A 12,595-nucleotide genomic window follows, 5' to 3' on the forward strand; every position below is an offset into this window, starting at 1 on the left:
TTTGTAGTGTCTGTTGAAAATTATTTGATGTCAACCACCATACAGGAAAAAGGCATGGATGATGTTATCAATGTGAATTGCTACCCCAGCTTTGTCTGCTGTTTTTGAATCATACTCCTTTGGGCTCAATAGTTATTGAGGGTTTTTACAATTCCTTTGCATTCCTCTTCTCTTTCAGCCCCACTCATCCTCTTGCCCTCAATATATTCACAATGCTGCTGGCTACCTCACCCATTCACCTATTTTATTTTCCCATTATATTCTTTGGGATTTAGTTGAAATGTACAAAAGTCAACTAAACATCTGAGAACATTGCAGCAGAGAATAGGAATAATGGGTTTGTTACAGGGAAGTGTGGATTGAGAGTACCTAAAACTCAGTACAGGAGACTGATGAATCTCATTCTCCCATATGTGACATGAAGGAAACAGACTGGAAAATTCACTAATTATAAAGAAACGTTTTAGCTCTGCTACCTGTCTCTTTTAAGTGGCAGTTTTAAGTGGTTTTATAGCAAACTTGAGGTCTCTCTCAGAGGAATCTGAGACAAACAAGATGAATGAAGAAGGTAACAAGGGTTCAAAGAAGAATAGAGAACATGATTTAGGACCCTAATCATGAGAAAAATAAGTGCTGCTGAATCATATTTCTCTCTTGATAAGACTTCAGAAACGACTGAAGTACACATTACCCAGTGATATGCACATTCTTGGAAAAAGCATGCTGTGAATCTTAAAGACAGCCTTAGTCTTAAGTGATGAGCTCAGACTCTAATGATCATGACTTAAAGATCCAGTATTCATTGTAGAAGCACGTTGAAGCATGAGTGTTCTGATAGGGGAAAAACACAAATTAAAAAGAATACAGAATATTAAGTTTGTTAGCAGAGGATGAAAAACTATAAGTGAGACTTCTAAGCTAAAAGCTCTTCCATATGCAGCATATTGTAAAATAGGAGTGGGGCTGAAGAGTGAAAATAAGCCAGACTTGAAGTATATCCTAGGAAGTGGAACCCCCTGAAAATGACCATATATATGTTGAACAATCATAATAATAATGCTGAAAAATTATACAGCATTTGATGTCTCTAAGGTGGTGTATTTAATTTAACAGATCAATCATAAGACAGTATTTCTCATTTCAAGAAGTTCATCCTACAGGGAGAGGTTTTCTGGGAATAATATCATAGAACCAGATAATCTTTCTGACACTGAGAAAATAACTGTGCCCAGATAAACCTGAATATGTCTAAATTTGCTTGGTGCATCTATCCAGAAAGGGAGTTAATATATTCTTCCAAGTGAAGTAATCTTTGCCAGTAAAGGTCCAGTTACACCACTGTGTTTAATAAAATTATTAGGACCAATTTCAAGTAGTTTAGGCTCAAAATTTAGATTTTCTATCATTTAGGAAATATTATTTTTCCCTGCCTGATGGTACAGGAAATGTTGCATGTTTAAAAATTTATTTAAAAGCATTTTGAGGGAAGTTAATAATTTCCATGCAGTGTTGAAACCCAAAGAAAACAGTGCTGGGCACAAGAACCTGAAAGTGAAATTGATTATAAGCCAAGTGAAGCTGATTGGATAGTTTCACTTTCTAGAATAAGTAAAATGAAAAATGTGAAATACAAATGGAAAATTCCATTTTAATTATTATAGTTTCACTAATGCAGTGTCTTAGTAATAATAGCAATGACATTCTATAAAAATGTGCACTTTTTTATGTTGACATTGTCCCTTTAAGATCACAAAACAGACTGGCCTTTGCTGCTGAAACATATGTCAATCATGTAAACATTTATGTATGTGAGCAACTATTCACATAAGCCATCCCATTAAATCAATGGGATGGCTTGTGTGTATGTGTTAGCAGGTCGGGACCAGGAAGAGGAAATGACACACAAGCAAAAAATAATAAAATCTGAAATTCAGAGCATAATACAATAATTAAGGAACAGTTTTGGTAACCCCCCTGGGAGCAAACTTCAGGAAATCCCTCACACAGTTAGTAAGGAGAAGTGGTATTCTGCTGGCTGCAAATGCAGAAAAAGTTAGAAGATTACAGCCAGTGAAGTGTCTGCTCAGAGGCAGACTCCAAGAAGGTTATGCTTAAACTTTTCCTGGCATCAAATATGGATGTGTACTGTCACCCAAAGCATAGCAGAGGAGATGTTAAAAGTGGGTTAATTAGGTGTGGAGAATAGTAGTGTTGAACACATATTAGAGAACTTTTAAGGATAATGAGTTTTTTTCAGTAATGAATGATTAAACTAATCTATTTTTATTTTCATTTTGACTACTACTCTATTATGTACCATTAGGGAATAAAGATTTATGTATGCACATATTTACTGGGCAACAAAAAAGGGATGCAGGGGCTACTTAAGATATGGTTGAAGAAAAACTTAATGACAAAACTCTACTAGCCAATTTACACTGTAGGGTTAGATCATAATGAACCCATTAACCTAAAAACATGTGAAATGAGAGGGGCTGAGAATCCATCTCAATTGGCGCTTCACTGAGTATGCTACTGTATTAATGATTTAAATTTATCTCAAATGAAAGATGTTGTGTGGAAATTAGACAATCTGATAATTCAACGACCATAGACCAACTGGTCTGTACTACCAAACATTTCATCTGTACATTAATAAGGGAATAATTTAGAGAGAGATGTGAGTTTTCTGGGGCTTACTATACCTGAAGATAAGGTTGACTAAGGCCATTTAGCTAAATTATGTAGACAAATTATATTTATCCCTAATTTCTATAAACAAAGATTAGCCACTTTTGGACATATACATTATATACAATTAAGAGGAGACTAAATGAATATATTGCAGTATTTCAAAACTACTTCCTATTTGTTTTATATGCACTCTGTATGCCAATAACTGATTGACAAAAACAGAAGGGCACTCAGCCAGAGAATCCATTGTGGAAGGAAAGCCCTTCTGACCCAGTGAGTAGAAAAACAAGATGCTTTGACCACCACTTAGGGAAGCAATGACATGGTCATCATCAATCAAAACAGAACTGTACAGAACAGGAGCTACTGCTATAGCTCTAGTCTGACTGACTATATTGGTGATTGAATCAGTAGCCCTCCTGGCAAAGTAAGTTGTTTACATAAATCAAAATTTAACAACCTAAGGCAACACAAATTGAGCCACTTACATGAAGGGGCCTTCCCTCACTCACTAATTTTGATGTGTAATTACTTGATTTACCTGTACAATCAGGTAGGAGAAACTAAATATTAGAATTTGCATCTGCAATGTTGAACCTACAGTGAACTCTGCCTACAACACTGGAAACCATTTAAAAAAAATCAGGTTCCTTCTGTCAGGGTTAAACAAATTTTTATACAGAAAGTCTAATTCTGTAACCTCAGTGAAACTATCTGCACAAGTAAGCACTTCTCAGTAAGAGTAATGGAAGCAAAATGATGTGCCGAGTCAACTGCAGCACTCTGTCTAAATCACAGCACATGTTCAGTTACATACACAAGCCCAAGTGGCATGTTGAGCGTGTGCAGTGCCCATACAAATCACAGGGGGCTGCAGATGCTCAAAACCTCTCAGGATTTGGGCCTCAATGAAATAGTCAATAAGAACTACCTCCAGCAGGAAAGTCCTCCTCTTAACCAGCCAACTACTTTAAAATATTCTGAAGGTTTCCAGTAAAAATCTGTTTTACGTTCAGTTAAACACCTTCTGAACTAGGCAACAGATTTTGATGAGTCCATTGGGTGGTTGCTTAAGGCAGGTTTTGGTGCAAATTCTACTCTGTGTTTCATAGGCTGTTATGTTCAGTTTCATTTTTGCAAGCCATTAAATATAGAATGTTAATCTACACTTTGCATAAAGAAATCTCAACTCAAAATAACCAGAACAATAATATTAGATAAAATGTTATTGCAGGCAAGGCTGCCTAAGGGCTTGTCTACACAATGTATTAGTCTGCACTAGTGGAGTGGGCACTAGTGTGTTGTGCACTAACTGGCCCATGTGGATCCTGCTGGTGTGAACTAAAAGTTTCCTACTGCACATTAACAAGTCCCGTTTCAAATAGTACTACATTAACGTGCACTAGGGAACTTTTAGCGCATGCCAGCAGGGTCCACATGGGCCAGTTATTGCACAACACACTAGAGTGCACTATACAGGTAGTTACACAATTTAATAAAAAGTACTTCTGGAAGTTGGATTTCAATTTAATTCAACTGAATTTCAGTTTTGGGAGAACCAGTAATATTACCAATTACCTACTGAAACAATCCAATAATGGGCTGAGTGTAGCCAATAGCAGTACTTAGATGCACACAGAGAAGTGATAGGAATAGGATATGAGTGCACAGTATGCTGTTCTTCACAGGTGGTCGATAACTACACAATATTGTTAAAATTAATCAAATAAATAATTCATCCCCTTACTGACTTACTGTTTGAACTTTGTGGAAATCCAGGCAAGGAGGATGGACCATTCATTCCAGGCAGAAGAACAGGAGGAAGGCCAGGGAGTCCTGGGTAAGCTGCTGGCAAACTGATACCATGAAGTGAACTGCTGTCCATCATGCCTGGCTGCTGTACTGTTAAGCCTAGCACATCTGTAGCCTTCTTTATACGATCCAATTCCTGCTGTGCCATCAGCTGTCTAACAGTTGTGGGAGCTAAATAATCTTTCTCCCGATCTAGCTGACTTCCTACAGTTTCTCTCACTTTTGAAATATGTTGTTTCGAAAAGATATGGTCTCTTATAGATAAACGTGCAGAATACTTCACCCCACATAGAGAACATTCTGGCTTTGTACCATCAGTTCCACTCTGATTTATCATGAATGGCTTCCCTATGTTAATTTTGAATTTCTTTTCTTTTGCCCGGGCATTCTGGAACCAAACCTGGACCACCCGTTTGGGCAGACCAATCTCATTCCCTAGCATTTCACATTCTTGCATGGTTGGAGTCCGATAGTCACTAAAGCAAGCCTTGAGGACTTTCAGCTGGAGGTTACTCATTTGTGTTCGAAAACGTTTGTGACCTGGTCGATCACTATTTTTGGATTTAAAGGGGTTGTTAGCTCCAAATGGGTTGGGCGAACTTGGATCCGCAATGCTTGATGTTTCACTGCGATCAGCATTATCATCGGCATCATCAGTAATGTAAAAACTTTGGTCATGATCACCATCTTTGTCACTGAAATGTATCGATGGGCTAGTTAGGGAAAAGAGAAACTTTTCATCACAATTCTCAATTGTAGGTGTGGTTGCTGTTTTTGAAAAAGAATCATTCACAAGTGTTTTTGGCTCTTTGGGAGATGATACAGGTTTCACATCCCCTGAACTACAAGTCATGTTTTCTATTTCATTGTTTCCCTCATCTCCTGTTGTGGCATCACTAATCGCTGTATTAATTGATGAAGTCTCATCAAAGTCAGTCTTATTTTGATCATACCCAGAGTCAGCAGGAGGGGCATTCAGATTTTCTATATCCTCACTGCACTCCGCTTTGAAAGAAGAAGGGCTTAAAAGATTCTTTGGGGACATCTCTGCAGTTTTACTAACAGGGGTTGACACTGTGGAGGCTAATTCATTTTCACTTGATAGATCAATCTTTGTTAATGACAGTGACGGATAATCAAAAAAAATATATTTTTGTGGGCTTTCTCCTCCATCTTCAGTTGATATTAATGGACTTGGAGGCAAACTATAACCTGCCTGTTTTCCTTCATTCCAGTGCCGAGAGCGAATGTGACTTTCCAAAGCTGACTTTGCTTTAAACAGTGCTCGACAAAAAGGACATCTTTTATGTGACTGGGCTGGACCTACTGCACGGAACTGTCCTTTTCTTTCTCGGGCTCGTGTGTTCTGAAACCAGACTTGTACTACTCTCTTTTTAAGTCCCACTTCACGTGCAATATGATCTAGCATCTTTCTGGTGGGATTAGAATCTAATAGGTATTTTTCATAGAGTATTTCCAGCTGCTCTGGAGTAATGGTAGTTCTCAAGCGCTTATCACGATGCTGGTCTTCCCCACTGTTTCCGCCCTCCTTTTCACTACAATTATTATCTTCTTTATCATCCAGTTTTCGTTTGAGTGAGCCAGAAACTGTAGCAGGGTGGGATGTATGTGATGAGCTTGTCTGCTGGGGCATCTGAGCAAGAGAACTATTAAGCAATTGTCCAGTCATCAGAGGATTATTGGGGTCAAATATCATATAGGGCATATCCATGGGTCTTTCTAAAAACTGAGAGTGAAGAAATTGGTTTTGGGCTGCTAGGAAATGCATGTGCTGGTGCTCTTGCCAAAGTTCTAGAGTTGGAAAGGCAACTGTACACTGGTCACATTGGTATTGTAATAACTGAGGAGGTAGACTGTTCTGTAGAGAAGTCATTGAAATTGATATAGGACTAGAAGGAACCGGTGTGGTTTGTGATGCAGAAGGAGGTCGTCCTACCATCTGTGGTTGTTTTTGCTGTTGTGACTGAGAGACTGAGGGCTGTGGATCAGAGGAAGTTATTGGTGCAGACTGTACAGGTTTGGTGCCTTGTGAGGTGGTATCAATTTGCTTAGGGGTGATGTCATTTTGCTTTGGCTTTTCTGTTGCCTCAGGTTTAGGAGAACTCTTCTCAGGCTCTGGTTTGGGTGATGGCAATAAAGGAGTACTAGAACCGGAACCAGAGCTTGCTGCTGTCACAGTCGTACTTTTTGATGAGTCTGTTTGGCCAGAAACTGTGAAACTTTTATATAGCATTTGATCTGTGGCATCCATGGAATCTTCTGTTTGGCTTTCATCTTGAGCATCATCATCTTCATCTTTGTAACACTGTTTTTTCTGGTGTGTAATTAAATCAAAAATTCTGGGAAAAACTACATTGCATTTTTTACATTGATATTGCATGTTGCTAGTTCGAATATAGCGCTCATTAGTGAGTTCCCTTTTTTCATTATCTTTAGTTTCTGCTTGATTTTCATAACTTTTGCGAGCTTTCTGTCGTGCATTTTGGAACCATACAACAATAACTCGAGTAGGTAGGTTAAGTACAGTTGAAAGTTGTTCAATTTCATCATCCTTTGGATAAGCATTTGTGTCAAAAAAATCTTGTAAGACCCTAAGCTGGTAGTCAGTAAACCTAGTTCTAGATGATCTCTTGCTGAAAGATGCATCAGATTTGTAAAGCTCTAAGGAAGTGGGTTGAGGATCAATTCTGATATCTTCCAATACAGTTATGGGAGGATTACTAAAGTTGTATGGGGAATCTTTATTTCTTTGTCGTTCCTTAAAAAGCGTATTACGAAACCAGTGTTTGATAACTTTTTGGGAAAGGCCAGATTTCTCAGCCATTTCTTGAATCTGTTCTTCACTTGGAGAATTGTTAATATCAAAATAAGCCCGCAAGATTTTTAACTGATCATCTGTGATTCTTGTACGTGGACGCTTGAACTGAGAATGTCGTAGGAAGTTGGGATCTAATCCTAGCTGCTGCTGACAAAGCTGAGTAAGATCTGCAGACAAAGTATCCATTGGTGGTAGTTGGAGGGCAAGCTGAGGAGGCAATGCAGGATGTTGCACTGGCTGCATCATAATTGGAGGGAAAAGTGGAAGATCTAATGAAACAGGCAGCTGGACCTGAGGTGGAGCTGAAGGTGGTGGCGGAGGTGGAGGAGGTGGAGGTGGCGGTGGAGGCGGCGGTGGTGGGGTGGGTGGAGGAGCTTGCAAAGGAGTGGGAGTCGTATTTTGAATTTTTCCACAGCTGGCTGAAGAAGGCTGTGAAGGAGTTGGAGGCAGGGAAGGGGGAGGAGGCGGGGGAGGTGGTGGTGGTGGTGGTGGTGTTTCTGGAGAGGATGGTGAAATTGGGTAAAGTTTGTCATAAGCCTCCCGGTATTGACGGGCAAATTTCTCTAGTGCTCCATAAGGAAAAAACTGACCATGCACATGCTCTTGATGACTCTTCAAAATAAGAATGTTAGAAAATAGTTTGCTACATGTTCCACACTCCAGTTTGTCAGTGTTTTCACCTTCACTGGTCTTACTTTTTTTCTGTACTTTTTGTCTGTTTTCATTATACTGAATAACTAGCTCAAAGCCAAAATTCTCCAGCAAAGCTTTGGCTGCGTTTCCTCTAGCCCCAGAAGCTATTCTAGGTGGTGGAATGGTCGGTTCTGAGGATTTCTGCTTCTTCATATCTTTGTTCTCCTTTAGTCCTTCGCTTTCATTAGTCAATTCTTGCTTTGGCTTTTCTGGTTTCTCAGAAATCTCTTCTGGTTCTTTATATGATGGCATATCCTTTATCAGCTGGCAGTCTGCACTTATAAGACTATTTTGCTCCTGTTTCATTAGTTTGCTACTTTGCTGCTGCTGTTTTTGTGATTGACTTTGGGGTTGTGTTGATTGATACTGTTGTGCTTGTTGCTGTAAGATTTGTAGTTGTGTTTGTCCAACATGGTGTTGAGTCTGTATCTGCTGCTTTAAATCTTCTAGCACTGATCCTGTCATCCCTGCCATTCCAGGCATACCAAATGTGGCAGAACCAGGCAAACACAGGTCTGGGCTCAGGCTAAATTCTGTCCCAGGTATGTAGAATGGAAAAAGGAACTGAGGCTGTTGAAATTGCAGCAGTGCTTCTGGTGTCATGGGAAAGTGAGGCAAAAATGCAGGGTTTAGAAACTGGGGCTGAAAGAACGCAGCTTGCTGTTGCAGTTCATGTTGTAATTGCATCTGAAGTTGTGCTGGTGACTGGGATGGATGATGTGTAGGCTGAGCAGAAATTAATTCAGAAGCTTGCTTTTTATTTAATTCTTTGGCATCTAAGTGGGTATCTTTGCTGTTAACTGCTGGTAAACTCATAGAATCTAGCATCCCTTGGCTAGGGCTATTAACGTTCCCTGCTACACTATTTCCACTAGTTATATTACCAGTTGGTTCTAATTTTGCAGCCCTTGCCTTAGTCTGATGAAGCACAGATCTCATATGGATTTCCAATGTAGAACTTTGGCTATATGCAACATTACAAATGCTGCATTTGTAGGGTTTGTTATCAGTGCTGCTGTTGCTTTCTTGAGGGACAGGACTGGATGCTTCCTGCAAAACCTTTTTGAGTTTATGTAAATGAGACACTGAATTATAATGGACCAAGAGAATGTTCTTTTGAGTGAAAGATTCTTTACACACTGTACATTTATATGGGCGAGATGGATCTAGAAATTTCTCCATAGTAAAATTTGGCCCTTTTCTAAATGGTAAGGTCCGCTTTGGTTCTGAGCCTATATCATCTGGAATAGAGCTACTATCACTTCCTACAGGACTTGCTTTACCTTCCTGGTCCATCTCATATTCTCGTTCTATTTCCTGTTCTAGTGCATGGTCATCTTGTGCCATACTTTCACTTTCTGCCCAGAGTTCACCATTTAGAGGTAAAGATGCATACAGCTGCTGAATTTCAGCTTCGTTGAGTTCAGGGTGGCCTGCTTCCAAGTGTTTTTTTAAAGCCTGGAATGTACGGAAGCTACGTTGACATAGGCTACACATGGTAGCAGCCCGAATAGCATGATACTGGGAATGTATCTGAAGCTTCTGCATAGTCTTAAAAGCCAAGCTACAATGGTTACAACGATATTTATAGACATGGCGATCAGAAACAGATAGTTGCTGCTTCTTCTGCTGTTCATTCAATTGATCTGGCAGTGATTCGGTGATCTTTGTATCCTTACTGCTGATCTTATTCCATTCTGGCATTTCAGTACATTCCTTAGGTGGCTTCTGTTCCTCAGTCTTAATTTCCATTCCAGTTTTTGCTTCATCAAGCCCAGGAGTATTTTTCTCATCCATCAGACTGTCACCTGGTTAAGGAAGACAAAGAAATATCTTTTAGACATGTAACATTTGAGCATAGGCAATATTATTATTTATCTTTTCACAGTCAGTGCCTAAGGACCAACCAAAAATGGTCCCCGACTGTGCAAGATACAAACATAGACAGTCTCTGCTCCAAATTGCTAACAAATAAGAGAGACAGATAAAGAGTAGGGAAAAGGTGCAAACATACAAGCAGTGTGATCAGTGATGGTGACAAACAGAATGTTAGTGCCACAATATTTTTTGTTAATTCTTACGGTGGGGTTCAGTTAGTTAAACATAGAGATGAAAGAGGGGAGGAGAAAGCAGATAGAAGGCGATGCTGAGGGGGACAGGGCATGGAGAGAAGAAGGTATTAAGGGTGGGAGCTGAGGTGAAAAGACTGAGAAGAGGCTTGGAGCAGACAGCCTATTAGCACAGGGGAGAGTGTGTCTGGAGTGAAAATTGAAATAATGGCTGGATCCTAAGGACCCATTCATCTGACATTCCTATTGGCTCCAGTGAGAGTTACAGATAGCTCATTATCTTTTAGATAATGTCCTATATATTTTTAAAACAGCAAGGGGCTTATTTTCAAAACGGCCACATACAGCTGCATGCCTAATTTCTACATTCAAATGACCACAGGTGTATACTAGCTCAAGTCAAGTATTTGTACAATGACATGGACAACATGCATCCAGTTAGATATGTGCCTATGCAAAGAGCCAAGTTCATTGCTGAGCTGTGGCATTTACAGAGGCCCATCTTTGAAAATCATGCCGTAGATCAGTGGTTCTCAAAGCCGGTCCGCCGCTTGTTCAGGGAAAGCCCCTGGCACGCCGGACCGGTTTGTTTACCTGCTGCGTCCGCAGGTTCAGCCGATCGCGGCTCCCTCTGGCCGCGGTTCGCCACTCCAGGCCAATGGGGGCTGTGGGAAGGGCAGCCCCCATTGGCCTGGAGCGGCGAACCACGGCCAGTGGAAGGTCCGATCGGCCGAACCTGCGGACACGGCAGGTAAACAAACCGGTCCAGCGTGCCAGGGGCTTTCCCTGAACAAGCGGCGGAGCAGCTTTGGAAACCACTGCCCTAGATGACATCTTACTATTTTTCTCCTGTTACCTCTTGTTAATGTTTGTAACCAAAAAAAGTAGTACTGTACCAAGGAAGAATCAAGTGGTTTGCTCCAAGAATCACTCATTTAGATTCTCCATGTCTGGTCTTTCGTTTGCATACCTGAATATTTCCCAGATCCTTCTGCTGTAATGATAGAAGGTGTGTCACGCTCGGATTTCTCTGAAGGAACTGCAGGCAATAGCATGCTATTGGGCATCACCATATCTGGTACAGGAACCTTTAAAAAAGCAAGGACACAATATTATATTCAAAGAAGAAAACACACTGTTTATCAGTGCATCACACATGGTTCAAAGCTTGTCACACAGCAAAATCCAAGGGCTTGATTCAGTCCTGGATTACACGCCTGTGACCTTGGGCAAGTAATAGTCCCTCCATGCCTCAGTTTCCCACCTGTAAAATGGGATTACAGACCTAACCCCATAGATTAAAGACTGTGAGGTGCTCTGACACTATGGGACTAAGAGCCATATAAATACCCAGATAGGGGCTGAATTTTCTGTTTGGTGTCCGCTCAAGAACGAAGCGCTTGGAATGTTTGCCCAAAAATCTCTTGAGCAGTTACTGTGATACATGAGAGTGAAAAGAATATATACTTTGCCCACTGAGAAAAATAATTCTAACCACATTCAAATCTGAAATTTTAAATTTAGCATGGGCAGAGTCTGCTCAGAGAACTAATGCCTTTGGTTGTGGTGGGGAGAGGGTGGAATGAAAAATAGTGATTGCAAACATCCCATAGATGAGATTTTTAGGAAATGCCCATTTCCTTTATGATCAGGGAGATCAGATGTGGACAGGGCATGTTACTCTTAGATGGTTACTGAGGCAATTTATATGAGAAAGATTAAGTTTTCCAACAACATCCCCATCACTAAAATTCTCTACAAAAACCCAGAAACTAAACAACCCCCCTCCTAAACTTATCCTAACATCAAAATGAGAAAATCATTGATCTGGGGAGAAAAAAATAAATCCTGCAAGTAGAGGATTGCTCCACAGTTTCTTCAGCCTCTTATGATACACTGAACATTATAAGATTTTATTTAAAAAAAATAAAGTTTCAATCTTTTTCCAGGATGAAGATACTGTTGTGACAGTGTAAACAGATGTTTTTCTGACTTCTAAACTTAGCTTTTCAGAAACCAGTCTCCAGCCAACCTATGGGAACAGCAAAGGCAGGATATCACTCCTTCCCCATCCTATTCACCTAAATTAACTGAAGCCACATTGCCTTGTGGTAGCTATATACTTTTTTCCTGGGAATCTCTATGTATCTGGAATGGAGACGATATGCATCCTAACTATGGCCCCCAACTGCATCCTGTCTCTGTCCCCTCTCCAGTGAGGACCCTGGACCTACACAGCATCCTCCACAGGATCTGAGTAGAGAAGGGTATGGTGTGAAGGAGGTGCCTGGTCCTGGAACTTTGTAGGATGAGGGAGGAATCCCTTCCACACATGTATCTTGTGCCGCTGTAAGATGCGCAGTGTACACATAGCCTAAATGCTAAAAAAACACAGCAATGTAGTTGGCCTAATTAAAAATCACAAAATTAAATAAAACAAAAATTTAAGAAATGCAAAAGTTACATTTCCAGTCTACATAGTATTTCC

At 40.3% G+C, this 12,595-nt stretch overlaps 1 protein-coding gene across 2 annotated transcripts in view; it reads right to left on the reverse strand.

Moving 5' to 3' along the window:
- The window catches only part of ZFHX4 (zinc finger homeobox 4), a 182,778-nt gene that overhangs the window by 6,572 nt on the left and 163,611 nt on the right, over nt 1-12,595 (reverse strand). For both annotated transcript variants that reach the window (XM_038393510.2, XM_038393511.2), the window contains exons 8-9: nt 11,078-11,195; nt 4,450-9,846 (exon numbers count right to left, since the gene is read on the reverse strand). In XM_038393510.2, the coding sequence (XP_038249438.1) occupies nt 4,450-9,846; nt 11,078-11,195 (5,515 nt within the window). The remainder of the gene's footprint in view (nt 1-4,449; nt 9,847-11,077; nt 11,196-12,595) is intronic.

This window comes from Dermochelys coriacea, chromosome 2 (genome assembly GCF_009764565.3).
Source record: "Dermochelys coriacea isolate rDerCor1 chromosome 2, rDerCor1.pri.v4, whole genome shotgun sequence".
Lineage (NCBI taxonomy): Eukaryota > Metazoa > Chordata > Testudines > Dermochelyidae > Dermochelys > Dermochelys coriacea.